The sequence below is a fragment of the Peromyscus leucopus genome, chromosome 7, assembly GCF_004664715.2.
Source record: "Peromyscus leucopus breed LL Stock chromosome 7, UCI_PerLeu_2.1, whole genome shotgun sequence".
Taxonomy (NCBI): Eukaryota; Metazoa; Chordata; class Mammalia; order Rodentia; family Cricetidae; genus Peromyscus; species Peromyscus leucopus.
The window spans coordinates 50,009,511-50,037,207 of record NC_051069.1 but is presented as its reverse complement, the minus strand read 5'-3'; the positions used below and the strand labels follow the sequence as shown (position 1 = coordinate 50,037,207).

General features: G+C 52.3%; 2 protein-coding genes across 3 annotated transcripts in view; both read right to left on the bottom strand.

Annotated features, from left to right (window-relative positions):
* Positions 1-5,781: 5,781 nt before the first annotated feature.
* Spc24 (SPC24 component of NDC80 kinetochore complex) lies at positions 5,782-10,776 on the bottom strand. Of its 2 annotated transcripts, XM_028872593.2 has the most exons (5): positions 10,566-10,774; positions 7,724-7,868; positions 7,386-7,490; positions 7,219-7,295; positions 5,785-5,977 (listed from the first exon to the last, which is right to left on the bottom strand). In XM_028872593.2, the coding sequence occupies exons 1-5, from the start codon at positions 10,723-10,725 to the stop codon at positions 5,871-5,873; spliced, it is 594 nt and encodes a 197-aa protein (XP_028728426.1). In that variant the 5' UTR covers positions 10,726-10,774; the 3' UTR covers positions 5,785-5,870. The 2 variants fall into 2 exon arrangements, with proteins under 2 accessions (XP_028728427.1, XP_028728426.1); XM_028872594.2 differs by lacking the exon at positions 7,219-7,295 and having other exon boundaries at positions 5,782-5,977; positions 10,566-10,776.
* A 7,820-nt stretch (positions 10,777-18,596) lies between these two features.
* The window catches only part of Kank2 (KN motif and ankyrin repeat domains 2), a 32,269-nt gene continuing 23,168 nt past the window's right edge, over positions 18,597-27,697 (bottom strand). Inside the window, 7 exon segments of the mRNA XM_028872497.2 lie at positions 18,597-20,781; positions 21,177-21,266; positions 21,344-21,402; positions 21,405-21,543; positions 23,825-23,967; positions 26,587-26,806; positions 27,618-27,697. The exon segment at positions 27,618-27,697 is cut by the window's right edge and continues 8 nt beyond it. Of these exon segments, the coding sequence (XP_028728330.1) occupies positions 20,728-20,781; positions 21,177-21,266; positions 21,344-21,402; positions 21,405-21,543; positions 23,825-23,967; positions 26,587-26,806; positions 27,618-27,697 (785 nt within the window). The 3' untranslated portion in view covers positions 18,597-20,727.

Here is a 27,697-nt window from a genome sequence, read left to right as displayed (position 1 = left end):
CCAAAGTAACACAGAGAAACCCTGTCTCGAAAAACAAAAAAAGAAAAAAGAAAAAAAAATTGATGCCACCTGAAGGCCTGTCTCTAGGATAGAGCCCGGGAAGAGTCCAGGAGCTGGGGGGGGGGGGGGGGGAGGGAGAGGGAGGAGTCACCACGGGGCTGGTGGAGAGCCATGGGGGCTGAGGGTTTTTGAGGAAGCTGGTGGCAGGCAGGCGTGAGCTGCTAAAAGGAAACACCTTTAGGAAACCTTGCAAGGGCGGATGGAGGAGGAATAGAATTCTACCTGTCTCCCACCCCGGCATCCCAGGGCTGATCCCAATAAGACACACTTGGGGAAAGAGTCTGGGAGATGGAGCGGCAATGGGGAACACCAGATAAGCAGCCTGGGCGCAGACCGGCTCTGCTGTGACTTTCCTTGTGACCTTGTGCACCCTAGAGCCTCAGCTTCCCCAGTAACCCCAGCTCCTGCCAGGCTGTGGGAGCTCCGCCCAGGCCTGTCATGCCCTCTGCATCCACAGGGTGGCATGTCCGTCCATTCTTCCTTCCGCCTTTTGTTTTGGGGAAGAGCCAAACCATCTCTGGGTGAGAAACTGAGCAGTAGCCTGAGAAGCCTCTAACTGCGCAGGCTGTAATGACCGCTCTACCGAGTCAAGTGATGCTCACTTGTGGCAAACAGGATAACGGGGCTTCGATGGATTTAAACTGTAGAGCAAGACTGGGCTGCCATGGGGCCCTGCACATGGAAGGTGGGGACTCACTCCCCCACCCCCTCACCTCCTCCAGTGGCCCAGGCAGGGTTTCTCTGTGTAGCTCTGGCTGTCCTGGAACTCACCCTGTAGCCCAGGCTGGCCTTGAACTCACAGAGATCCACCTGCCTCTGCCTCCCACGTGCTGGGATTAAAGGCATGGGCCACCACCGCCGGCGGTGGACTTTCTAGTCTTTGGCTCCAGCTTTTTTCTGTTCAAGGCCCTGCAAGGCCAGGAGTGATCACCCACACCTGCCATCTTATCATTTGGGAAGTGGAGGCAGGAAGATCAGGAGTTCAAGGTCATCCTCCACTACATAGTAAGTCTGAGGCCAGCCTGGGCTCCATGACTCCCAGCATCACTGAAGGGCTGGTGTTTAACTCAGTGGTAGAGTGCCTACCTAACCAGGAGAATGGAAGGTCTTGGGTTCCCTTACCTGGTTTCCTGTCTTCTCTGCCTGGAGTTCTCTGGGTTCAGAATGGGGATCAATGAAAGACCTGGATGTGTACCCCAATATGTACAGCAGCCATCTGACCCAGGGTGGGCAAGTGGTGGTGGTCTTGCCTGCCACATCTCTGTGGACTCAGTTCTGCCCAGGACAAGACAGATGCCAGCCATAGGCCAGTCTTACCCACCAACTGCTGTTCCCTGCCAATCACCCCCCCCCAGGCTGGCATTCCTTCCAACTCACAGTATCTCAAACCACAGCTGTCTGTGGTGAGCCAGCCTGGAGCCCAAGACTGACTGAGCCCAGGCCTGCAGGGGGAGGCAGCGGGAGGGGATGTCTGGAGGGGGTGTCTGCAGGGGGAGGCAGCGGGAGGGGGTGTCTGCAGGGGGAGGCAGCGGGAGGGGGTGTCTGCAGGGGGGAGGCAGCGGGAGGGGGTGTCTGCAGGGGGAGGCAGCGAGAGGGGGTGTCTGCAGGGGGAGGCAGCGGGAGGGGGTGTCTGCAGGGGGGAGGCAAGCGGGAGGGGGTGTCTGCAGGGGGGGTGCAGTGGGAGGGGGTGCCCTTTTCTGCAGCCAGCACTTCCCCCACTCCAGGAATACTCCACTCCCCACTGTGGTTCTCTGAGATGACATTCTCAGGCCACAGCATCCCCACTTAGCCTGCCTGGGGAAAGTTTCCTAAGACTTGTGTGTCTTGTCTGACACTCCTGACAAGTGCTTCCTGCCCTGGAGGAGGAGGAACTCCCTCCCTCCTCTCCTGACCCCCCCTTTGGCCTGGCTGCCTTGGGGAAGGTGTGGGAAAAACTGGGGGCTTAATTAATCAGTCCTTACTCGGCACAAGCCACTGGGAATCTGGAAAATCTCCCCACACCGTGGCCTGCAGGCCAGGCTTGATTAAGGGGCCTTCTGAGGTGGTGTTCTCTGGTACTCTCCCAGCCTAGCTGCACACTGCACACCCCGGTTAGCCTGTCTTCATTTCTAATCCCTCGGCTCCAACCCTTGACCCTGTGACCAGGGACAGCTCCCCCTGAGGCCCTTCACAGCCCTACTCCGGAAAGCATTTTACCCCGTCAATTCACCACCCCAGGTGTGAGGACCTCATTCCTAGCTGGATTAGGAGTCTTGTGGCCCACGCCAGCCACCGCCACCAGCAGGTAGGAAGCCTGAGACAAACCCCGCCGGGGAGCAGCCAGGGCTTAGTCTCATTTCCCAGACAGCTGCCCCAGGTACGCTTGCTTCCCTGGCTCCGGCCACAGAACGGTATTTTAAGAAAGCGCAGCTGCCGCAGACCCACCAGGCTGGACATTCAGCCGACGGGGGCCTGGGCTGGGTCACGGCTCGGTGTCCAGTGCACGCCCAGCACGTGTGAAGTCCTACTGTCCACCCCCAGTGCCTCGAGAGCAATGAGGATGGGGATCTGAGGTTGATCCTGGAATCCTGGTAAAGGTGGAGCCTGACCCCCACCCCCACATGCATGCATGCATTCTTTGGCCTGCACCCCTCCCCACATGCTGTCTCCCACGCAGACACACAGTAAAAAGGGCTCTGTCGGGATGTCCTAAGCCAAGGGGAGAGTAGATGGGCCCCAACCAGGCAGGTGACAGGTGGAGGTGAGTCACCTGTAGGCTTCAGTCCCCACCCACATGAGGTCACATCCATAAGCCACAGCTGGTCCTCTGTCCTGAGGAGATAGATCCTTCAAATTTGACTGTTCTGGGTTCAAATCTAACCTCATGCTTACTTGCCACATCTATGCACCTTTCCTGCTTAATGAGCCAGCCTAGTGGAGACAGCTCTGACCACAGCGGACCCTAGGCCCACCGGGAGGGTCCGAAGACTACAGAGAGATTGGTCACCCCCATTGGGTGCCTTCCCCATTGTCCTGACAAACCCCTCATCCTGATGATAGCTCAGAGGAAGACACGATGTCCCCTGGGAGCCCAGGGGAATGGTTCAGTCTCTGGACTTCATATAATGTCCTAGGACTTGAGGGAAATGGCCAGATGGAGCTGTGCCTCAGTTTCTCTCATCTGTAAATTGGACTCAGGATGGCACGGGGGCCAGAGACTCGATTCCATGTGTGGTAACTTCAGTGTTGCCCTCCCTCTGGCAGGCCTTGAGAATGAGCGGCTGGCCCCTGGAAGGAACAAGCCAGGCTGTGGGTGGGAGTTTGCGCGGGAGGCTATAGCCTGGGCCCAGGATGTCCTCGGCAGGAAGCCAGTGCTGGCAGTGACTCAGAGTCCAGGCACGTAGAGCTGGGGCCTCTCCAGGGCTCTGGGTCACACTCCCTGGCCCCACTGGACTCAGTCCCTGGTAAGCCTCCAGCAAAGGGGTGAGATGCGTGTAGACCCTCCTGTACCGGGGGTTAGGGGTTCGAGAGCAGCCACTTGCCATTCCAGTGGAAAGCAAGGGAGTTCCTTCCCACGGGGGCCAGGGCCAACCTCCTCTGTGGCTGCTGCTGCCCTCTCTCTCTTTTAGACTTAGGCACCTTATGAGAGTTTTCCTTGCACGTATGTCTGCACTGTGCACTCTGCCTGAGGAAGTCAGAAGAAGACATCCAATTCCCTGACTGGAGTTACAGTTGTGCGCTGCCCTGTAGGTGGAGAGAATTGAACCCAGGTCCTCTGGGAGAGCAGCCAGTGCCCTTAACTGCTGAGGTGGAGGCAAGTATGGGCCCCAGGGGTTTGAACTCAGGCCATCAGACCTGGTGGCAAGCATCTTTACCTATGAACCATCTCCCTAGCTTGGCTATTTGGCAGTCTGGAGCCCCATGGCTCCTTTCTCCCCTCGGCACAAGGACCTGCAGGTCAGCAGTGCAAGCAGAGGAAGCCCGGGCTGGGCGAGTTCCCTCTCCGTCGCCTGCCTCACACTGGCACGGAGAGACAAGTCCCCAGCGGTGACTCAGCCAGCAAAGCAGGACTGTCAGTCCGCAGACCTGCGGAGCCTTCCGGGGACACTGAGCCAAGCGCACTTCCTGTTGTCCGGGTGCTACTGAGATCCAGTGAGTGGAGGTAAGTGATGGCGCTGAGGTGCGCTAGTGTCCCCAAACCCTAAAACATCACCCCGATGCCACTAGGCGAGGGGTGGGTGGCGACCTGGCTCTGTGTGCTTCAGGACTCGAGCACAAGCCTAGAATCTTCAAGTGATGGGCTTGGGTCTGGATCGGGACCTCCTAAAAATAAGGGGAGGGTGGCTGAGGCGGCTGCTAGCGGAGTGCGTAAGCGGAGGACTTGACGTGAAACCCGCAAACTCAGGTGCAGTGGCCAGTGTGGCAGCTGACAGAAACTCAGTCCCGGGGAGGTAGAGATGGCGAATCCTCGGGAGTTCAAACCCTGCCTCAAAGGTGGGAGGGGCTCAGAAAGGGAGAAAAGGCTCAGCTCTTGAGACATGGGCTACTCTCCCAGAGGACCCAGGTTCGATTCCCAGGACACACTGTGGGGGTATTGTGTTCCCCAAAATATTGTGTACTCTAATAAATTTATCTGGGGTCAGAGAACAGACAGCCACTAGATACAAAGGCTAGAAAATGGTAGCACTCACACCTTTAATCCTAGCATTCCAGAGATAGAAATCCCTCTGGATCTCTGTGAGTTCAAGGCCACATTGGAAATAGCCAAGCATGGTGACACGCCTTTAATCCCAGAAAGCCAGCCTTTAATCCCAGGGAGTGGTGGTAGAAAGCAGGAAGATATATAAGGCGTGAGGACCAGAAACTAGTGGCATTTTGGCCTTGTTAAGCATTTGGCTGGTTAAGCATGTGGCTGGTTAAGCATTCAGGCTTTTGAGCAGTAATTCAGCTGAGACCCATTCCGGATGAGGACTCAGAGGCCTCCAGTCTGAGGAGACAAGACCAGCTGAGGATCCGGCGAGGTGAGATAGCTGTGGCTTATTCTGTCTCTCTGATTTACCAGCATGGACCCCAATAACTGGCCTCGAGTTTGATTTTATAAGAACTTTTAAGATTCCTGCTACAACACACGGCAGCTCACAGCCACTTATAACTCCCGTTTCAGGGATCCCATGCTTTCTTCTGACCTCCACCCAAGCACATAGCTAACACACATACATGCAGGCAAAACATTCATTCAGTAAAAATAACGATTTTTAAAAATGTTGTTTTAGGGGCTGGAGAGATGGCTCAGTGGTTAAGAGTACTGATTACTCTTCCAGAGGACCTGGGTTCATTTCCCAGCACCCACATGGCAGCTCACAACTGTCTGTAACTCCAGCTCCAAGGGGAATCCAATGCCCTCACACAGACATACATGCAGGCAAAACACCAATGCAAATAAAAATAAATTTAAAAAACATTAAAAAAAAATGTTTTAGCCAGGCAGTGGTGGCGCATGCCTTTAATCCCAGCACTCGGGAGGCAGAGGCAGGTGGATCTCTGTGAGTTCGAGGTCAGCCTGGGCTACAGAATGAGATCCAGGAAAGGCACAAAGCTACACAGAGAAACCCTGTCTTGAAAAACAATAAATAAATGAATGAATGAATGAATGAATGAATAAAAATGTTGTTTTAAAAGAAGTTCCAGGCCAGCCTGGGATCCATGAGACACCGTCTCAAACAAGTAGATAAATACATGAAGTCATTTACATATAGATTTTTATATTTAGAGTGATCCCCCTCGGGCCCCGTCAACCCCAATTCTGTGCAAGCATGAGGTCAAGGCTCTGGCTACCACTCCGTGTCCACCAGGCTCCAGAGGTAGTCGCTGACAAACTTCTGTGAGAGCTGCGCGCTGTTCAGGTGGATAGGCAGGGCCACCGTGGGGCCGTGGTGGACTGAGGGTACAATGAAAGGAAAGACGTGGTCCTCCCAGGTCCATCAGTGGGTCACAGGGATTGAATTCAGGTCATCAGACTTGGTGGCAGGTGTCCCTACTCCCTGATCCATCCTGTCAGCTCCCTAACTTTTTTCTTTTTTGAGACAGGGTTTCTCTATTTAGCTCTGGCTGTCCTGGAACTCTCTATAGACCAGGCTGGCCTTGAACCAGGTGGCCAGCAAGCCACCTGGCTCTGCCTCCAGAGTGCTGGGATTAAAGGCGTGCGCCACCACCGCCTGGTTTTTCCCTAATTCCTTTTTTTTTTTTTTTTTTTTTTGGTTTTTCGAGACAGGGTTTCTCTGTGTAGCTTTGCCTGTCCTGGAACTCACTTGGTAGCCCAGGCTGACCTCGAACTCACAGAAATCCGCCTGCCTCTGCCTCCCGAGTGCTGGGATTAAAGGTGTGCGCCACCACCGCCCGGCCCCTAATTCCTTTTTAAGAATGGTATTTTTGCTGGGTGTGATGGCATACACATACAATCCCCACACTTGAGAAGTAGAATTGGAAGGTTTACCACAGACTTGCAGCCAATCTGGAGTAGAAAGTAAATTCCAGGTCACCCCACTATTGGGGGCGGAACCTATATGCTAAGCAAGCATTCTATTGCATCTATATCTTCTGTATAACGCACCCCCTCATCTTTTAAAACCTAAAACTATTCTCTCAATGATTTTTAAAAATATTTTATGCATATTGATGTTTTGCCTGCATTTAGTTCTATATGTCCTCTGAACTGGAGTTACAGTTGTGAGCTGCCATGTGGGTGCTGGGAATTGAACCAGGATCCTCTAGAAGAGCATCCAGTGCTCTTAACCACTGAGCCATCTTTCCAGCCCCAAAGCTAAATACTATCTTAGTGCACGGATAAACTGCAATTTCTTTACCCATTTACCTGTTGAGACACAGGTCGCTTGTACATTTGTATGCGGAGAATAATGCCCTATGAACGTTTAACTGTCTCTTCAAGAGTTCATTTTCAACTCTGGAGCCTATTACCAGAAATGCCTGTGTTTACGGTTGTTGTTGTTTGAGATGGGGTTTCTCTGTGTAGCCCTGGCTGTCCTGGAGCTCCAGCTCGATCGGGCTGCCTCTGCCTCCCGAGGGCGCCCCCATGCCCGCTGACTTTCTAACACATGAGGATACACCAGTTTTCCCCGCTGCCACTTCATCCCTGCCCTACAGTGATTTCTCAAAGGATACTGCCTTTGATCGTGCCTGGCTCACATTCGTAATCCCATTCTATTTTACTAATTCGGTGGTAGAGCTGAGCCACATACCTAGACAGAAGGAGGGAGAGAGAGAGTTAGCACAGCACTGATTCCGACCAGGCCACAGGGCGGAGCTCCAGGCCGGCCTGCAGAACCTACACTGCTGAAGGGATGGTGATGGTGGTGTCCTCATCCACTTCTCTCTCCTGCTGCTGGAGGTCCGCCTCCATCTCCTGGAGCTCCCGGAGCTCTGTGGTGAGCTGAGTGCAGGTCAGTTAAGGTCCAGGCTCAGGGGAACTAAGGACAATCACCTCGCCACACACCAAGCCAGAGCGCACGGTGCTCAAGCATTTCCTTCCTACTTTTGTCCTTCAGGAACAGAGCGAGAGCTGACCCATGTGAGGCGGACTCCACCAGGCCTCACGGGGTTCTAGGCAGAAGCTCGAGCACGGAGCCGCACCCTAACCCAATCCCAGCACACTCTGAGTTAAGGATATCAGAGCCTGGCCTGCAGACAGGCGTCCTCCTTGCTGGCCTTCTGCAGCTCCGCTTCCAGCTGCTGGAGCTCGGTGCCTCCCAGGCGTGTGCATTCCTTCAGTTCGAGAAGGCTTTGGGCCACTTCCTCCTCCACAGCCAGGGTCTCTGCAAGGAGAGAGAGGCAGGCGCCCTTGGGGGTCCTTTGCACAGGAGGGCTCCGAAGAGCTGTGGGCCACTGCCAGTCAGACCGCCCCCCAGCAGCTGGGGAGCACCTCCCAGAGGTGCCCCTGTGTTTGCCAGAACACCTTCAGTTCTGAGGATGGATTACAGAGTCAATCCATTACTCAGGAGGCTGAGGCAGGAGGATGCAGAGGTCTACACTGGCTTGGGTTAAACTCAGAGACTGTGCCAAAACAAACACAAACATAAGAAACAGCCCAGTGGGATGCCAACAAGCCTGTGCCAACTGAGTCCTATCCCAGGACCCCCTTGGCAGAGGGACAGAGGTGATGTCCCCAAGTTGTCCACTATGCCCATTCTCTGGTGCTGGAGATGGAAGGCAGGTCTTCCTGTGTTAGGCAAGCGCTTTACTTACTGAACCAGCATTTCTATCTTTTTTTTTGGTTTTTCGAGACAGGGTTTCTCTGTGTAGCTTTGCGCCTTTCCTGGAGCTCACTTGGTAGACCAGGCTGGCCTCGAACTCACAAAGATCCGCCTGGCTCTGCCTCCCAAGTGCTGGGATTAAAGGCGTGTGCCACCACCGCCCGGCCACTTTTTATCTTTTGTTTGAAGGTAGTCCAGGCTGCCTCTATCCCAAATGCTTGGAGTGTTGGTGTGCAGCTCCCTCAATGTCTTGTTAATAATGCCACCCTCCTTTTCTGTGGGTGTTGAGTGATGGGTCAAGGGTCTCACTATGATGTCCAAGTTGGCCACAAACTCCTGGGCTCAAGGAATTCTGTCTTATCCAAGTTGCTCTGCAGAAGCAGGTCGCAGTGTCTGGCCATCAGACTACTTAGTTTTAACTAGTTTGTGGTATTGGGGTTAAATCTGGGGCCACACACATGCTAGGCAATCACTCTACTATCTAGCTACATTATGAAACAAACTTTTTTGGGGAGGGGCCTGGGTGGAACTGATATAGGGTTTCTCTGTAAGCCAATACTGGCCAGAAACTACTTAACTGAGGTTGGCTTTGAATTCTCAGCAAACCTCCTGCTCCGGTCTCTCAAATGCTAAGACTGAAATAAAATACCATGGCTTGTCTATGGAGGCCAGAGGGAACCTGTAGCAGTCAGGTCTCCTCCATGCGTTTCCTCCGGAACAAAGGAACTGGCGGGCTTGGCAGCAAGCATCTTTACCGGCGCCATCTTGGTGGCCCTCAGTTTACTTCGTCAGCACTGTTTGCCCCCAAGGCCTCAGGCAGTCAATGTGCTCTCTCTGAGCTAGAGTCCTAGCGCTTTCTGGTTTGGTTTTGGTGTTTTGATATCTGAGCCTGGCTTTGAACAGGATCTTAAATTCCTGACTCTCCTGCTTGTGTCTTGATCGCTGGTTTGACAGGCCTCAACTCTCAAGCCTGTTTAATGCAGCTCCGGGAATGGAACCCAGAGCTTCATGCGTTCCAGGCAAGTCCTCTGCCAACTGAGACACAGCGTGACTCCTCTCCCTTGCTTTGGTTTTCAAAGGCTTACTTTATTTTTAATTTTTATTACCTGATTATTTCTTAACTACATGTATGTGTGCTTGACTCCCACGGAGGCCAGAAGTGGCCGATCTCCCTGGAAATGGAGTTCTAAGTGGTGGTGACCTGCCTGACGGGGCCACTGGGAACTGAACACAGATTCTCTGGAAGAACAGTGCGCTTGTCTGCTGAGTCTCCAGCCCCACCGAAAGTTCAAGCCTCCAGTGCAGACATGGCCCCCCACCCCTTCTCTGCCCACCCTCTTTCCACCCCTCACTCGAGTATTCTTTATAAATGGGTGACGTGTTAATATGTAAGTGTCCTGGATACACTGTGGGTTCCCCTCACGCACCTCCAGTTGGGACCTGTGTGCAGCCCTGCATGGCCTGGAACTAGAGACCAGACCTTCACCAGCCGCTCATATCATGTCTTTTTTTCCCTTAGACCCTTCCCAGGTCCCTGCTCCCTCAACTCTTTCAGGTTTTCCTACCACCTAGGCGGAAGGAACTCCCGCTCCCGCTCCTGCTACCACTCCCAATGACAGGATGGATTTACCCCGTCTCCTCCCCAGGAAGATGCCAGCCTCCCAAGGGGCTTGTCTCCTGAAGCCACTGGGCCCAGCTCACAGCAGCTACAAGCTAGTGGGAAGGTGTGGACATCTGAAAAGGTCCCCAGCCTTCAACAGCGGAGGTCACTGAGAGATGGGAGGTAGCCCCCAGCTGTGACCACAGCATTGGAGAGCTGACAGGCAGGGCTGTGTGAGTCTCAGCCATGCTCAGCTACGGAGTTCTAAACTAGCCTGAGCTACATTTCAGAGCGAGTCTTGGAAAGCTCATAGGGGCCAGGCCCTGCCATCGCCTCTACGTACTTCTAAGTCCCTAGGTGACATCCACTGCCATGAAACCCGTTTCCCACGTGGAGAAACGGGGGCTCAGGGGTGACGGCTCTCCCTCGTTAGACCCTTGAGTGGAGAGCGGGGTGGAGACACCATAATGACTTCCGGGGCAGCCTGAGCTACAGAGTAAGATCAAGTCACGCAGAGTTCATGCAGAGTCCGGCACTGTGACCTCCAACACTCATCTCTAAGCCTCTGGGCGATGGCTATTGTCAGGTGGGGAAACTGAGGCCCAGGGTGCCAGCTCCCCCCGAGCCCCCGGGGCTGGAGCGCAGGGCCCCGCCCTCACCCCGAAGCCGCTGGTCGGCGCCGTCCTGCGTCTCCAGCAGCCGCTCCACCATCTGCTCGTAGCGCCCGAGCAGCCGCCGCTGCTGCGCCTCGGCGCGGTTGGCCCCCAGAAGGCTCAGCAGCCAGTAGCTCACCTCCTCCATGTCACGGAAGGCCGCCATGACTGCCCGCGCCGGGCCCGAACCCGCGCAAATTCGTCTCTCCGTGGCCCCGCCCCCCTCCCCGAGGGCGAGGTCTCATTGGGTAGTTCCTACGCCCGTCTTCTGCAGGACCCAATCAGCGAGGGGAGAGAGCGTGTCGGAATGAGCGGCCATGTTGCGGAGAGCTAGGCGAAATTTCTTCTGTCACTCACGTGCGATGACCAATCATCGTAGGGAGGCGGGCGTGTCGGCCGGGGCCAGGCCGAGCTTGGCCCGGTGCGCATGCGTCAATTCTTTCGCTGCCAGCCCGGGTGAGGTCTCTCCGGACAAAGCCTGTTGCGCATGCTCAGACTTGAAAGTTGTGGGACCCTGGAGCTGTTTGCGCCTGCTGGTTTCAGGCAGGACTCCAGGGGCGAACGGAGGCTACCTCATTATGTTTGCTTGAATGTTTTTGTTTTTTTTTTCAGTGTACTTTAGAAATATATTAACTGTACATAAAACTGGGATTTATTATTTTGGGTGGAGGTGGAGAGTTGAGACTGTGTAGCCCTGGCTCTCCTAAAGCTATGTAGACCAGGCTGGCCTCAAACTCACAGAGATCCGCCTGCCTCTGCCTCCTGAGTGCCGGGATTACAGGCGTGCGCCACCAGAATTGTGCATGTTTCTGTATTTTGTTTTGCCTTTCGAGACATGTTTCTCTGTGTGGCCCTGGCTGTCCTGAAACTCACTCTACAGACCAGGCTGGCCTCAAATTCACAGAGATCCACCTGCCTCTGCCTCCTGAGTGCTAGGATTAAAGGAGTGCCACACCACTGCCTGGCGTTTCTGTGTTTTTTTAGATTTAATCTTTATTTTATGTGTAAACGTTTTGCCTATGTATGTATGTGTACCACATACTTGCCTGGTGCCAGCAGAGGTCAAAAAAGGGCATCTTCTCTCTTGTAACTAAATAAATATGGATGTTTTCTAGCTATCATGTGGGCGCTGAGAACTGAGCCCTGGTCATCTTCAAGAACAGCCATGCTCCTTACCACTGATACATTTCTCTAGCTCCTGCTTCTGTGTTTTTCAAATGTTTAAGTAGGGGCCTGGTGTGGTAGTGCAAGCTTTTAATCCCAGCACTCAGGAGGCAAAGGCAGGAGGATCTCTGTGAGTTTGAGGCCAGCCTGGTCTACAGAGCGAGATCCAGGACAGCCAGGATTGTATAAAGAGACCTTGCCTCAAAAACCCAAAAAAGTAAATAAATAAAATGTCTTAGTAGGCGTCTAGCATGTAATCCCAGCACTCGGTGGTGGGAGGGAGGATTGGGGTGAATTCCAGGCCAGCCTAGGCAACAGGCTGCGGCCCTTCCCCAACAGAGCAGTGAACCCTGACCGAACGTTGGGCATGGTGGTTCCTACCTGTCACCTCAGGACTCCAGAAGCTAAGGAAGAGGGATTATCATGCATGGGAGTCCAGCCCCCGATTCAGAGTGCGTTCCAGACCCTTCTGAAGTACAGAGTGAACCCTGTTTCATTAGATACACACACCAAAGACACACGCACTGATTCTCGTGAATTGTTCTCTGACCAGCATAAACATGCTGTGGCACACACCCATGCATCCCACACTAATAGGATAGGAAAGAGAATTAAAAAAAAAATTTTTTTTTTTGAAGCAATCAAGGAAACCAAAACAAGAAAAATTTTAAAAGTGTCTGTTGGGGAGCTGAGTCCTCCCAGTAGAAACTGCTCCTGCTTCACCTGGCAGCCGGCTTCACCTGGCAGCCGCAGGACTCTGCCAGGCCAACCCACCTTGCTGGGTCTGAACTCTGCATTGCATAACAGTGCAGGTTTGAAAGAAAGGGAGCCCAGACCTTGGGTCAGTGGGAGAATGCTTGCCTAGCTCGCAGGTAGCCAGAGCTAAGGCACTGGGGGGTGGGGACCCAGGGTTCGGTTTCTCACAGGGGGTGGGGACCCAGGGTTTGGTTTCTAGCAGAGCTACGTGTGCCAGTGACCTTGGCTGGTTCCTACCAGTTCTTTCCAAACCCTGAGGCTAAAGATAGCCCGCTCTTATCAGCGGGGGTGGGGGTCAGGAGATAAGTCCTGGGATTGAGCAAGAGGACCCAGCAGACATAAATCCCCAGGCCAAAAGTGCCACCCACCTCATCTAAGAGCAAAGGGTGTGCCACCTCACAGCCGTGGCCAGAGGTCCTGTCCAAAAAGAGGCCCACACCTCAAAAGATCTAGAAAGTAACGTGCTGGTGCCGGTGCTGGGGAGAACAGGAGGCCTTGCACCCCTGAGGTTGCAAAAATGTCAAGAGTCAGAACTGGAGAGACTGCAGGTTCCTAACACAACAGAAGTACAGGGCTGAGGATGTGGAGAGCAGCAGAGTGCTTGCCTAGCTAGCACTCAGGGTGCTGGGCTCAGTCCCCAGTACTTCATAAAACCAGGGGCAGTGCTGCTTAGAATCCCAGCCCTCAGCTGTGAAGTAGAGGGTATCAGAGAGGCTGAAAACAAATCAAAACAGGGCTGGGGCATGGGGAGGTCCGTAGAGAGCCTGCCTGGCATGCAGGAAGCTCTGGGTTCTAGTCCTAGTCCTGCATAATTTGGAAATGGTGGTGCAGACAGGTCTCAATCCCTGCACTTGGGAGGTAGAGGCAGGAGGATCAGGAGTTCAAAGTCATCCTTGGCTACACAGTAAGATCAGTGTTAGCCTGGGCTATACAAGACCTAGTCTCAAAACAAAACAAACAGTAACAACAAACCAACCAGAATAAACGGCCAGGCAAGGTGGCACACCTTTATTTAATCTCAGCTAGGACGCACAAGCAGGCAGATCTCTGTGAGTTCATGGCCAGCCCAGTCTTCATTGGGAGTTCCAGGCCAGGCAGGGCTACACAGTGAGACCCTGTCTCGAACAACCAAAACCAAAACTAAATCCAATGAAAAGCAACAAACCGAACCCACAAGGCTGGAGATGGCTCAGTGGTTAAGAGCACTTGCTGCTCCATTGTGTGGCCTGGAGTTTCGAATCCCAGCACCTGTGTTGGGTGGGTCACAGACACTTGTAATTCTAGCTCCAAGGATCCCATGTGCTTGTTCTTCTAGCCTCCAAGGAGACCTGCATATGCAGAGAAACACAGACCCATGCACACAGATAGAAAAAGAACATCTTAAAAAGACCACTACAGCTGAACAAGGACAAAGGAGATGGATGGCCCAGTGGATAGTGTTTGTTGTGCAAACAGAAGGACCTGAGTTCAAGTCTCCAGCACCACATTAAATCCAGGCAGAGCACACATCTTCAGTCCCAGCACTTGGGAGGCAGAGGCAGGAAGATCTGGAAGTTTAAAGCCAGCCTGGTCTACAGAGTGAGCTCTAGGCCAGCCAGGACTACAGAGAGAGACTATCTCAAAACAAACAAACAAACAAACAAACAAACAAACAAACAAAGAAGTAAATAGCATTCAGCATGGATCTGCACCCCAAGTGAGTGCCCGAGAGTGGGGGCAGGCAGCTCCTTGTGCTGTTTGCTCAGCCAGGAAGAGTGAGCTTCGAGCTCAGTAGGAGACCATGTCTCAAAATACAAGGCAAGGAGTGTTGACACCTGCACACACACACACACACACACACACACACCACTCACCTCACTGGAGGTCCCCAGATGCCTTAGCTTTGTGTCTGAGACTGGGGGTTGGGGCTAGTGTTCAATCGGGGCAGAGTTTCGGTTTTGCAAGTTAAATAGTTTTGGAGATGGTTTCACAACACAGTGAGTGAGCTAAATGCCACCGAGCTGGGCTCTTCGAGATGGTGAATGGTGATGATCTGGGGCGCAGGGCAGAGCCCATGTCTACCTTGTATAAGGCCCGTGTGCTGCTCTCAGCACCAAAAGAAAAAAACGAAATGACCAATTTAATGATACGTAAATTTTACCCATATATATATTATATATTAATTTTTTTTCATTTCATAAAAATTTTGTGGGCTAGAGAGAAGGCTCAGTGGTGAAGAGCACTTATTTGTTCTTGCAGAAGACCTGAGCATCCGCCAGAGTTGACATCTCACATTCGTAACTCCTGTTCTAGGGGATCTCACACCCTCTTTTGGCCTTCAAGGTGCACAGACACACACAAAGATTCATACACATAAAATAAAAATAAACTTTAGGGGGGGGGCACGTATCAGCATAAAAAGATTCTATTAACACCAGTTCAGGAAAGGGAAAGTACAAGAAAAAAAAAAAAAAAAAAAAAAAAAAAATCTTTAAAAAGTTTATGTGCATGGGTGTTCTGCCTGTCTGTATGTCTGCCAATTCCCTGCATGCCTGGTGCCCAGGAAGTCCAAAGGAGGCATCAGGGTAGCTGGAGTTACAGTTACAGACAGTTGTGAGCTGCTATATGGGGCTGAGAACTGAACCGGTGTCCTCCGGAAGAGCAGCTAGGGCTCTTCTTAACCACTGAGCTATTTCCACAGCTCCCTAAAAAAAATTTTTTTTTTTTTTTTTTTTTTTGTTTTTTTTTTTTTTGTTCTTTTTTAAAGGACTTGGAGCTGGCAAGATGGCTCAGTGGGAAAAGACACTCAGCACCAAGGCCAGTGACCTGAGTTCAATTCCCAGGACTCACTGATGGGAGGGAAGGACATACCGACCCTGAAAGTTGTCCCCTGACCTCCACACCACATGGTGACAGAGCCATAGCCACACAAAACAAACAGTTATAGCAGGGCTGGGATGTGGCTCAGCTGGTGGAGAGCTTGGCCACCACACATGAAAACCTCGGTTCCGTCCTCAGCACTGCACAAACCGGATGTGGATGAGGTGCAGAAGGCTCAGTGGTTAAGAGCTCTGGTTGCTCTCGAAGAGGACCCAGGGTCAGTTCCTAGCTCACAACGGTCTGTAACCACAGTTCCAGGGGGACCTGAAACTCTCTTCTGACCTCCGTTAGGCACCAGGCACGTGTGTGGTAACATTCACACAAAAAATAAAATAAATAAATATAAAAAAAAAATTTAACAAACTGTGGTGGCGAAGGCCTGTAATCCCAGCACTCAGGAGGCAGAGGCAGGTGGATCTCTGCATTCAAGGCCAGCCTGGGCTACAGAGCAAGTTCCAGGACATCCAGGGCTACACAGAGAAACCCTGTCTGGACCCATGCCTACCTCCACCCCCACCAAAAAATCATCCAGAACCAGGAATTCTGACATGGTGGGGCAGGTCTGCAATTCCCACACTTGGGGATGAGGCAGGAGGATCAGCGGTCCTGGGCCAATCTAGATTATAGGAGACCCTGTCTAAAGTAACAAAAATAAATAAAGAGTGGGGCTGGAGAGAAGGCTCAGTGTTTAAGAAGACCATGTAGCACACTGCTCTTAGGAGGGCCTGAGTTCCATTTCCAGAATTTGGTGGCTCTGGGGGAAGCTCTTGCTCTTTGGAGAAGGCTGTGGGCTGGAGGGGCTCCCTGCCTGCGGCCTGACTCGTCCACTTGTGCACACAATTGCAGCACCAAGGTGTCAGTTATAACGGGAATGGCTAAAGCCTGAGGCTGGGGCACAGTGAGCAGAGTGCTGGCCCAGCATGCTGGAAGCCTTGGGTTTATCCTCAGAGGGAACAAAACGTGGTGTTGCAGTGCATGCCTGTCATCCCTGCACTTGGGAGCTGGAAGCAGGAGAATCAGAAGTTCAAGGTCACCCTTGGCTATGTAGTGAGCTTGGGGCCAGAGTGGGTTGCATGAGACAAAACACCATTACCATTAGCATTACTACCACCACCACCACCACCACCACCACCACCACCACACCACCACCATCAACAAAAACCTGTGTGGAGACAAGTTTTTAATCTTCGGGTATTTTCACATAAATAATATCTTGGGAATAATACTAACACACAACTTACTTATGCTGCTATTGTTTTGATCTGTTTTTTGAGACAGGGTCTCATATAAGCCAGGCTGGCTGAACCTCAGTAGGTAGCCAAGGATGGTCTTGAATTTCAAATATTCCTGTCTCTCTTTCTCCGGTGTTGGGATTACAGGTGTACATATGTGTGTGCACGAGTGTGCACGTGTGCACGAATAGGCTAGAGGACAACCTCAGGAGTCAGCATCTCCTGCTGGCCTGCAACCTGACACTTTGACTATGCCAACTATCCAGCTGGCTCTAGAGGCACACAGGGGCTTCCTGTTTCTGCCTTCCCAGTGCTGGAGACAGGATGTATGCCTCAGGCTTGGGAAGCAAGTGCCTTACTGCCTGAGAATCCCCAGTCCTTGGAATTATTCAATTTTTTTAGATTATTATTACTATTATTGGTTTTTCAAGACAGGGTTTCTCTGTGTAGCCCTGGCTGTCCTTGAACTCACAGAGATGGGTCTACCTCTGACTCTCCAGTCCTGGGATTAAAGGCATGCACCACCACCGCCCAGCAGCCTTATTATTTTTAAAAGACTTATTTTTAATTATGTGTGTATGTGCATGTGAATCCAGTGCCCACAAAGGCCATAGGATTTATTGGAGCTGGAGTTTCAGGAGCTGTGAGCTGCATGCCTGACCTGCCTGATGTGGGTGCTGGAAAGACAGCTTGGGTCCTTTGGAAGAACAGCACATGCTCTTATCTGCTCAGCCATGGCTCCATCACTTTACGTCTATTTTTAAAAGTTTCAAGAATCACAAAATTATGACCCGGGGTGTGGCTCAGCGGCACAACCCTTGCCTGGTGGGCACAGGTCCTGGGTTCAATCCCCAGGGCTGCACACACAGAGTATAGCAAGAGACAGAACAGATGCAGGGGGCTGAGGCCATGGCTCAGTTAGCGTACCCTAGCACACACAACACACTGGGCTACACACCCAGCATCAGACACACTGGGTGGGAAGAGGAGGCGTAGCGAATCCCCAGGGTCCAAGGGGGCTTAGTTATGTCCGGCATGGGATCTGAGGGGGAAAAAAATCTACGTACACTATATTCTTATGCTGTAACTTTATTCCTCGAAGACAATATCTATCAATTCAGCTATAGCTCCACTAGGCATTCAAGGCAGGAACAACTCTAGACATACCAAGCTCTGTATCCATCTATTTTATTTCTCTGGGATGAAATCCTGTCTCCAAAACTGCAGTTCCGTCCAGCTCCCCAGCTCGTAGTCCTGTTAATGACTAACTCCCATGCTTCCAGCCTCATCTTTGTCCTCTGTATCCTCTCTCTCCATCTCTGCTGCTCTGTTCTCCTGGCACTCAGAAAACTCCACCAGAGGGTTAGGGATTTAGCTCAGTGGTAGAGCGCTTGCCTAGCAAGCGCAAGGCCCTGGGTTCGGTTCCAAAAAAAAAAAGAAGACTCTACCCGAGATCTGCTTACCCTCTATGGAACCTCTGTCATCCTCTCTGTTCTCTGCTGTGTCTCTCTACAGAAAATGCCTGCCTTTTCTTTCCCGGGGCCCCTCCTTCCCCGCCTCCTCAGGAATGTTGTTTTATCTTACCTTGATAGTAAAAACCTTTGTTTTCAGTCAAAGTGCTCTGGAGAACCACTAGGCCTCCTCAAGGCCAGGGATGGTCTGAGCTTCATTAGCACAGGAAACAAAGCTACATGTCTCCCACCAGCTTGTCTCCTAAGCTCAGCAGGGCAGCTAGTAACTTAGTAAATTCAGCAGGTCTGGGGAGCTGAACTGTTTACCAATTGGTCTGGGCATGCAAAGATTTCATAGCAGAAGACAGCTGGAATATTAAAGGCTGGGTAACACCAAATATTCATAATTAATGGCTTTGCCTTTTGACAGACCCTTGGCCGGTCAACGTTCAGCTTTAATACACAGCTGAATCTCTATGATATATTCTTGCAGCCCGCAAGAGAGGCGGGAGAATCAGAAGTTCAAGGCCAGCCTAAAAAGGGAAGGGGTTAAAAAAAAAAGACACAAAGGCATCGGCATTGTTTGTAGCTTTATTAAATCCTTTTACTTTCTAAAACATGATTACAAGAAAAGAATACTTCATTTACGTGTAACACTGTCTTCGTGGACGTACCGTGGTGGCAAAGTGGGATTGAGTATACAAAAAGAGAGTAGGGGCAAATGTCTGACCCCGGGGTCGCCCAGGCAGACAGAAGCAGTGGCAGAGACAGACAGGGGCTTCTATGAGGAGCCATGTGCTTTGGGATCACAGATGACGCTTCCAGAACTTTAAAATAAACTCCCTTGCTGGCTTCCAGGCTGGACTAAGGGCTCTGCTCGGAGCACCGCCTTCCAAATGTGCTCTAGGCTGTGAGCATCCCTCAGACACCAGCAGCTCTCCCACAGTTCTGCCTCATACACGTGCAAAGATTCCATCGTGACATCAGCCCAGCCCTTACTCATCCATCACTCATTTATCCATCCATCCACACACTCGTCCATCTGTCCATGCACTCATCTACCCATCCATCATCTACCCATCCACCCATCCATCCATCATCTACCCATCCATCAACGTACCCACTCATCTAACCATTCACCTATTCATGCACTCATCCATCCATCCATCATCTACCCATCCACCCATCCATCCATCATCCATCCATCATATATCCATCCACCCATCCATCTTACTTCTTATGACTACCAAGCTCTATGCCTTAGACAAACCCCTCTAACACAACTCAAGCCGAGTAAGACTCCATCAAACTGAGAAACCTAGTTGTCTGGAAAAGCAGGCAGCACTTTCTTTCCTTCAGTTAGAGCCTCAACTCTGCCCTGCTGAGGTCTGGCTTCAAAGCCCAGTGGGTCCAGCTGTGTCCTGGATAAAACTGGGAGACTGGAGAGAGGCGTGCTCCCCGATCACAAGGCACATTTAGAAGTTGTTTCCTTTCTTCTTTACAAAGAAAAGGAACAAGGAAAAACAAAAACCAAAACCATGCTGAGATTCTGGGGGGGGGGGTGTCCACTAAGAGAAAAGTGCAGGCTATCTGTGCCCCGTCACGAGTGGCACTCTAGGCCTTTAAACACACACACACACACACACACACACACACACACACACACACACACACACACACACACACACGGAACCACTCATCCGGCCCTTTGGGTTTCAGCAAAGCCTGTCACTTTAAGCCAGTTCTGGGTGTGTTCTGAGGCCAGCCAGCGCCTAATCTAGAACACATGGGCTGTGGAACGCGTCTGTGCTTGGTCAGTATCACATCCCTGTCTGCCCTCCTTTGAGGAGAGCTGTTCTGGGCTCCAATGCTGGGAGACTCCGAACTGGCCTCTTTCTCTTTGGTCTGTAGGTCTGGAAGTTTTTCTAGGAACATTCTTGCGTCCTGAGCTCTCCTTGTGGGGAATGGGTGGGTCTGTATCCTTTCTCCTTGTAAGCTGGTCATTTCCAAGTCACAGGGCCTGGACTGCAGGGTGATGAAGCGCCCCAACTTGAATGTGTTTGTGGGGTGGGGGGACAGGGTCAGTGACAGGGAAAAGACAAATGAAAACCCTGCTTTCCACGTGGGGACGGACGGACGGACGGCTCAAGAACGACAGACCCTTGTTCTGTGAGGCAATCCCAAGGGACACCCTTGGCCCCCAAGAAAGCTGTCTGGGGGTGGAGGGCGGTGGACAGAACCCTATTATACCCTAAACAATGAACCGAGGCAACTAAGCAGGCCTTGTGGAGACCTGCTGGAGTGAAGGCCGGACAAAGGAGACTCACATTCCAGCGACATTCGAATTTAGCAACTCAAATTCTGACCCCTCCCTTCCCCTAACAATGACTCAAAAATACAGTATTTTCCCCTCTGGTCCCCGCTCCTCCCATAATTGCCGGCGGATTGTTCTCCACGCTCTTCACAAGAACCCACACCCCGGTGGCGGCAACTGGCGCCAACGGGAGGAGAATGTGGCTTTGAACCCCGGGTGCTGGGAAAGGCCCTGTGGAGCTGGAGTCTGTAGATGTCAGGACTCCCCGAGAAGTGGAGGGGGTCTGCCTTGGAGAGGAAGGCTGAGGAGGCGTGGGCAGAAGGGGGTGAGGGGGGAACCGTTTGCCCGTGTGGCTGGTGGTCCTTGGGGAGTCACCGGCCTCTCTGTGGCGTTTACTCTTCAGCTGAGGACGATGTCGGGCTCTCGTAGTCTGACATGGGAGCGAACTGTAAGGAGAGGCAGAATTCTTTCTTGGCATACTTTCAAATCCCTCTGAGGAGGAGATTTGCTGCAGAGGCCGAGGGAGGGAGGGGAGTCCCAGCCTTCCAAGGCACCACACACAGCATGGACTGTCACCGTGCCCTTGCAGAGAAGGCAGGGGAAGGAATTGAAGGGGCGAATCAAAGGGGCTGACTTCTTCACTGACCCCCGCCCAGCCCCGCTGTTTCTTCCCATTTTGAGGTAAGTCTGACTTAGTTGCTCAGGCTAGCCCTAAATTCAACTCTGTAGCCCTGGCTGGACTGGAACTCCCTAGCTCATCCTTCTACCTCAAATCCCGGGTTGACGGACCGGCAGCTCCTCTGAGCCCCACCCTCTTGTGCAGGGATCGATGGGGACTCACCGAGCACTTGATGTTCATGCGTGAGTACAGCATGGATGCGATCTCGCTCTGCCCTGCATCCAGGGCCACCATCAGTGCGGTGCTCCCGTCCTGCAAAGCACCCACAACTGTACAGATGCCGTGTGTGCAACCCACCCTCCCTGGAGAGCCCCTGCGTGGGCACTCACTCGATCGGTAAGCGAGATGTCACAGCTAGGCACAGCCAGCAGCAGCCCAGTGATCTCTTGTGGCCGTGTTCGCAGGCACACATTAGGGCTGTGGAGCCGTCCTCATCCTGAATGTTGACATCCACCTCGCAGGCCAGCAGAGCTTTGACCACATCCACCCGTCCATGGCTGACTGCCAGCATCAGGGCCGTCTGTCCTGCCTGCGACAACAGAATAGGGCTATAGTACAGAGGCCCGGGGACATCACAGCCCTTGCTCTGGAGCACTCCATGGCTCCCAAGTGCCCTGACACTGACTGGGTGCCCACACTGGGCCCTCCTTCTCCTGGCTCCTTCTCTTCCCTCAACTCTCAGCATAAACTGGTCGTCCTCAGAAGGGCTCTTGGTTCTACCCAGCTGTAGGGTCACCGACCATGAGCCCCCAACTCATAGGTGTAAAGTTGCAAAAATTTAACCAAACTAGCCAGGCGGCGGCGGCGGCGGCGACGCGTCTTTAATCCCAGCACTCGGGTGGTGAGGCAGGCGGATCTCTGTGAGTTTGAAACCAGCCTGGGCTACAGAGTGAGTTCCAGGACAGCCAGGGATACAGATAGGGACACCATTTGGAAAAACCAAACCAAGACAAACAAACAAACAAACAAAAAAATGCTAATCAAACTAAATAAAGAAAAAGATAAAAACATATCCAATTAAGATTTGCATATTTTGAGCCGGGCAGTGGTGGCGCACGCCTTTAATCCAGCACTCGGGAAGTAGAGGCAGGCGGATCTCTGTGAGTCGAGCCAGCTGGCTACAAGTGAGTTCCAGAAAGCAAAGCTACACAGAGAAACCCTGTCTCGAAAAATCAAAAAAAAAAAAAAGATTTGCATATTTTTCTGTATACTAGTTACACCCAAAGAAACAATTAAAAATTGATAGTCACGAATGGATGAACAGATAAAACAAACCATGTCTAGACAAACAACAGAATCCCATTCAGCCATGAAAAGGAACATTATTCAGAATACTGATGGGTGCTCAAGCTTGGAAAAACTTTGCTTGTAAAGTCAGACAGACAGACAGACAGACAGACAGACACACACACACACAAAACAACCATAGATGGTGTCTGTTTGTTCTGGTGCGTCAAGAGTCTCACTGTGGAGCCCCCAGGAGGACTGGAACCTGTGACCCTTCTGTTTAGAGGTTTCCTGAGTACTCTGATTCACAGCTGGGGGGCTGTGACTCCATTTATAGGACATGTTCCGAGCAGGGGCCTGGGATAGAGTGTACCTCTACGGGGTTTTCCTCTTTACCAGTATTGTTATTTGCACTATTTAATAGGCAGGTCTCACACAGCCTAGGCTGGCTGGAGCTTGCTACGTTAACCCTTGGTCTTACTGCCTCCATCTCCTAAGTGCTGGGGTTATAGCATGCATCGCCTCTGGAGACAGATGGGGAGGGAAGGGACGCAGGGAAGGAAAGAGGAGAGGCGGGGCCTGGTGTCACAGGGTCTCATGTCGGGACAGTTCAGGCCAGCCTAGGTAACTCAGCGACACCCTATTTCAAATTACCACGTGAGCCAGAGTGGCCCAGCGGCTACGAACACCAATTGCTCATGCCCAGGTCTGGTTCCCTGCACCTACATGGACGCTCACAACCACCTCTAGTTCCAGTCACGGGGGATCCAACACCCTCCTCTGGCCTCCAGGCACAAACATGGTGCGCATACGAGCAGGCAAAACACACCAAGTGTGCTGCACGCCTTTAATCCCAGCTCTCAGGAGGCAGAGGCAGGCGGATCTCTGTGAGTTCGAGGCCAGTCTGGGGTACCCGTTAGACACTGTCCCAGAGAGGGAGGTGGTGGTACCCTGTAGCAGAGTAGTGACAAGTACACAGAGCTGAGTTCCCTCAGAAGGAACCCGCGCACAATCAGGTCCGTGTATAACTTGTGATCCCAGCATCTGGGAGGCAGAGGCTGGAGGAGGCTGGATAGCCGGTCTAGGGGAATTGGTGAATCCTAGATTTAGTGAGAAACATGTCTTAAAATGCATGGCCCTCTGGTGTGCGCGCGAACGAACACACACACACACACACACACACACACACACACACACACACCATTTGCAAGCTACCCAGAGCTTGCTCTGAGGCTGGGCCACTCAGGTTCAAACATCAGCTCCTTGCCTTGGACCTTAAAGAAATAACACTGCTTCTCTGAGTCTCCGAGCAGTGACTGTTCCCATGCACACAGAATGTCATCATGACCTGGCTTGGCCCAAAGCCTGGAGCTAATAAAGAAGGTCTGGGGCACGTAAGAGAACTCAGTGGGTGAGGCATCTGCCCCCGAGCCTGAGCACCTGAGTTTAATCCCGAGGACCCACATGGCATTAGGACTGAACTGAGTCTCAAAATGTGTCCTCTGGCCTCCACGAGGGCACCAAGGCACAAGGTGCCCAGGCCTAGTAAATAGATCAATTAAAGGCACACGGCAGCCCCATACCTGGCTGGCTTTGGCGTTCACATTCCCAAGCCGGAAGAGCTGAAGGATGGTCTCAATGTCATCCTGCGTCTTCAGGGTGGCCAGGGCAGTCAGCATGATGGGGCTGTAGCCAGCACGGTTCAGCTTGTCCACCTGGCAGACACCTGTGCGGGGAGGGTGGGGACGGGGTGAGTCTCTGCCGTCAGCACTAAAGGCCGGCCCACCACAGTGAGCACCGGGGACTGCCCCCTCCCTGTCTGGGCACAGCCAGGCAGGTCTCTCTCCGTGTATGTGTTCAGTTGCTTGTGGAGAGCAGAGTGACTTCTGCAGGAGCCAGGCACTTGGGTTTGCGTTGTGTTTGCTTTGCTTGGGTTTTGTTTTTGTTTGTTTGGGTTTTTGGTTTGGTTTGTTTTCAAGACAGGGTTTCTCTGTGCAGCCCTGGCTGTGCTGGAACTCACTCTGTAGACCAGGCTGGCCTTGAATTCAGAGATCTGTCTGCCTCTGCCTTCCCCTGCACCATCGCCTGAAAATATTATTTTAGAGCTGGGTGTGGTGGCCCATGTCTTTAGTCCCAGCACTTGGGAGGCAGAGGCAGGGGGATCTCTGTGTTTGAGGCCAGCCTGGTCTACAAAGAGAATTCTAGGACAGCCAGGACTACACAGAGAACCTTGTCTTGAAAACAAACAAACAAACAAAAACATATATCTTGTTTAAGGAGATTTATTGTTTTAGTTTTTGGTGTGTGTATGTGCACAAGAGCACACGAGCCCAATGGTCCTGAAGAGGGCGCTTTAGGTAGAGTTTTCGACAGTTGTGAGCTGCGTGATGTGGGTGCTGGGAACTCAACCTGGGTCCTCTGTGAGAGCAGCAGACACTTTCAACCTCTGAGCCATCTCGATGCCCCCACCTTCTTAGAAAGCTTTATGAGTGTGTGTGTAGCCTGGATGTGTACACGTGGAGGTCAGGGGCAGGACCAGGCCACTTCCTTGACTGTTCTCCACCTCTTATTTATTTATTTATTTATTTATTTATTTGTTTGTTTGTTTGTTTGTCTGTCTGTCTATCTATTGATCGATCTATCTATCTATCTATCTATCTATCTACCTACCTACCTATTGGTTTTTTGAGACAGGGTTTCTCTGTGTGGCTTTGGCTGTCTTGGATCTCGATCTGTAGACCAGGCTGGCCTCAAACTCACAGAGATCCACCTGGCTCTGCCTCTGGAGTGCCGGGATTAAAGGCGTGCGCCGCCGCCGCCGCCGCGCCGCCGCCGCCGCCGCCACCACCTGGCCTCCACTTCATTTTTTTTTTTTTAAAGATCTATTTATTTATTTACTAATTTATTATGTATACATTGTTCTGCTGCATGTATGCCCCCACACCAGAAGGGGGCACCAGATCTCATTACAGATGGTTGTGAGTCACCATGTGGGTGCTGGGAATTGAACTCAGGACCTCTGGAAGAGCAGTCGGTGCTTTTAACCTCTGAGCCATCTCTCCAGCCCTCCACTTCATTTTTGAGATGAGTTCTGTCACTGAATTGTAGCTGGCAGCCAGCAAGCTCCAGGACTCTCCTGTCTCCACTGGTCTCCCTCCAAGAACTAGGGCTAATAGGCACAAGCCTCCATGGCTAATTTTTTTTTTTTAAACTTGGGTGTTGGAGACCTGAACGAGGGTCATGGAGGCAGGAAAAGCACTTGATTCACAGAGCAATCTCCCCAGCCACCGTCTTTTTCCTTTTCTTAAGGTAGTCTCTTTGTCCTTTCCTTAAGGTTGTCTCTTTGTCCTTTTCTTAAGGTAGTCTCTTTGTTCTGGAGCCAGCCAAGCAGGCTGGGGTGGTTGTTCAGAGGACCCCAGGGAGCCTCCCGCCTCTGCCTCCCCAGTGCCGAGTCACAGGCACTGGGGAGGCTTTTAACAACGGTCCTCATGCCTGCATGGCTGACCCTTCACAGCTGTACTTCCTCCAAGGCCCCCCGACTGCTTTCTGTTCTCAAATGGGGATCCCATATGCTACAGTCATACTGTTACCCCGGTAGATCAGGGGGTCCCAGAAGGCGGAGACTGCGCCTCCTCTCCTGGACCTGGGATGCCTGGCTGATGCCACATGTACCATGAAGGCTGAGAATTGCCATTCAGCCTTCCAACAGGTCCACGGCTTGTCCTCCAGACCATGAGTCCTGCTCCCTCATAGACTGGGAGGTTCTGCCTCCTCCATCAGACCAGGGAAGACAAGTTTCTTCCTGCCTGCCTGAATACCACGTGTACTCTCCAACCCGCAGCCCAGAGGCCACAGCCTTCCCTCACACAAGGGCTTTGGAACCTGTGTGTCCATCACACAGGTACCATTCAGTGATGACACACGGCTGTGACATCAAGACTGAATCCATTATACTGCTGAAGGAGAAGACCAAGTCTTCCCGCACACTGCAAGGGCAGAGCCTGGTCTACCAGACTGGGCGGCTATATCCCTTCATCAGACTAAGAGGCAGCTTCCTCCATCAGACTGGGAGGGCAAAGCCTCCTTCATCAGTCAATGAAGAGCACATTCTCCTTCCATGCAGCTTAAGAAGGTGGTATTGCCTCCATCAGATCATGAGAGTGAGAAAGCACACAGTGCCTCCTCCACCCAACTGGGAAGCTGTGATCCGTGCCCACCACCCCTCCATCAGACTGTGAAGGGAGCAGGAACTTTGGAGCAGGAAGGCAGCCACTCTCTCCTGAGCTTGGAAGACATGCCTCCCCCATCAGACCATCAGGCCGGTCCTGCCTAGAGGCTCACTTACCGCTGTCCAGCAACTGCCGCACCACAGGGAAGTTGGCGTGTGACACGGAGTAGTGCAGCGCGGTGTTACCATTGCTGTCGGCGATGTTGACCACATAGTCCAGCAGCCGCGCGGACATGGCCCTGAAGGTGACCAGGTGTCGCCGCACAAGTTCAGGGTGTGCGTCACTGCGGCAGGCCAGGCGCAGCCATTCCTGAAGTACCGTGGTATAGGCCACTTTCTAGACAGAGACAGCGGGAGTGGGGAGTGAGGACAGGGATACCCCCTCTGCACAAAGATTCAGAACAGGTACCCCGTCCTACAGGGCAAACAGAGGTGCCCTTGGCTGGGCAAGGTAGCATCTGTCCGATTCCAGCACTCGGGAGCCCAAGGAAGGAAAATATACAGAGTTCAAGGCCAAACTGGGCTACATATTGAGAACTTCTCTGAAAACGAACACATGAAGCAGAGGCAGGAGGATTTCAATGAGTTCAAGGCCTGCCCAATCTGCATAGCAGTTCAGGGCTATAGTGAGACCCTGTCTCAAAAAACAAATCCAGTCATGTGGTGCACACAGGTCTGCAATCCCTCTACCTGGGAGAGGAAGGCACAAGGATCAGGAGTTCAGGGTCATCCTTAGCCACAAATTAGTTCGAGGCCAGCCTGGGCTACATGAGACCTCAAAACTAGCAAAATGAAAACAAACTAGCAAAGCATTGGCCGTTGACTCAACCACAGTGGAAGTGTTGACACTCTTGGGTGCATAGGACCCTTGGACTGTAATGTGCACGTGTCCCCACAGACTCTAAGATAACTATAGACACAGTGCCTAAAATGGTATCTCCCAAACATCCCCAAAATAAGAACCCGAAGCCAGGCTAGTCCCCAGGCAACAGTGGACCCCACCACCAAGCCCAGGACTCAAGTCCCACCCACCACTAAGTGACGCCCTTGGTGCCTCAGACCTCACTAAGTGGGTGCGGAGACCCTGAGGGTGGGGAGGTGTGGCGTGAGGGTAGAGGGGCACCTTTGGGCCCAGGGATCCCCCTTACCAGTTCTCGCTCAGTGAGAGCATTAGGGTTCTCTAGGTATTTCTCCAGGGCCAAGCAGGCTGATATGAGGTCAGGGCTCA

What these genes read in the sequence shown, in the direction of transcription:
- Spc24 (XM_028872593.2), bottom strand. Translation starts at nt 10,725, where the DNA reads ATGGCGGCCTTCCGTGACATGGAGGAGGTGAGCTACTGGCTGCTGAGC. An exon ending in CGCCGACCAGCGGCTTCGGG is followed by an intron (nt 7,869 to 10,565) that starts GTGAGGGCGGGG and finishes CTCTCCTTGCAG; the next exon opens with AGACCCTGGCTGTGGAGGAG. An exon ending in TGTCTGCAGGCCAGGCTCTG is followed by an intron (nt 7,491 to 7,723) that starts ATATCCTTAACT and finishes ACTGACCTGCAC; the next exon opens with TCAGCTCACCACAGAGCTCC.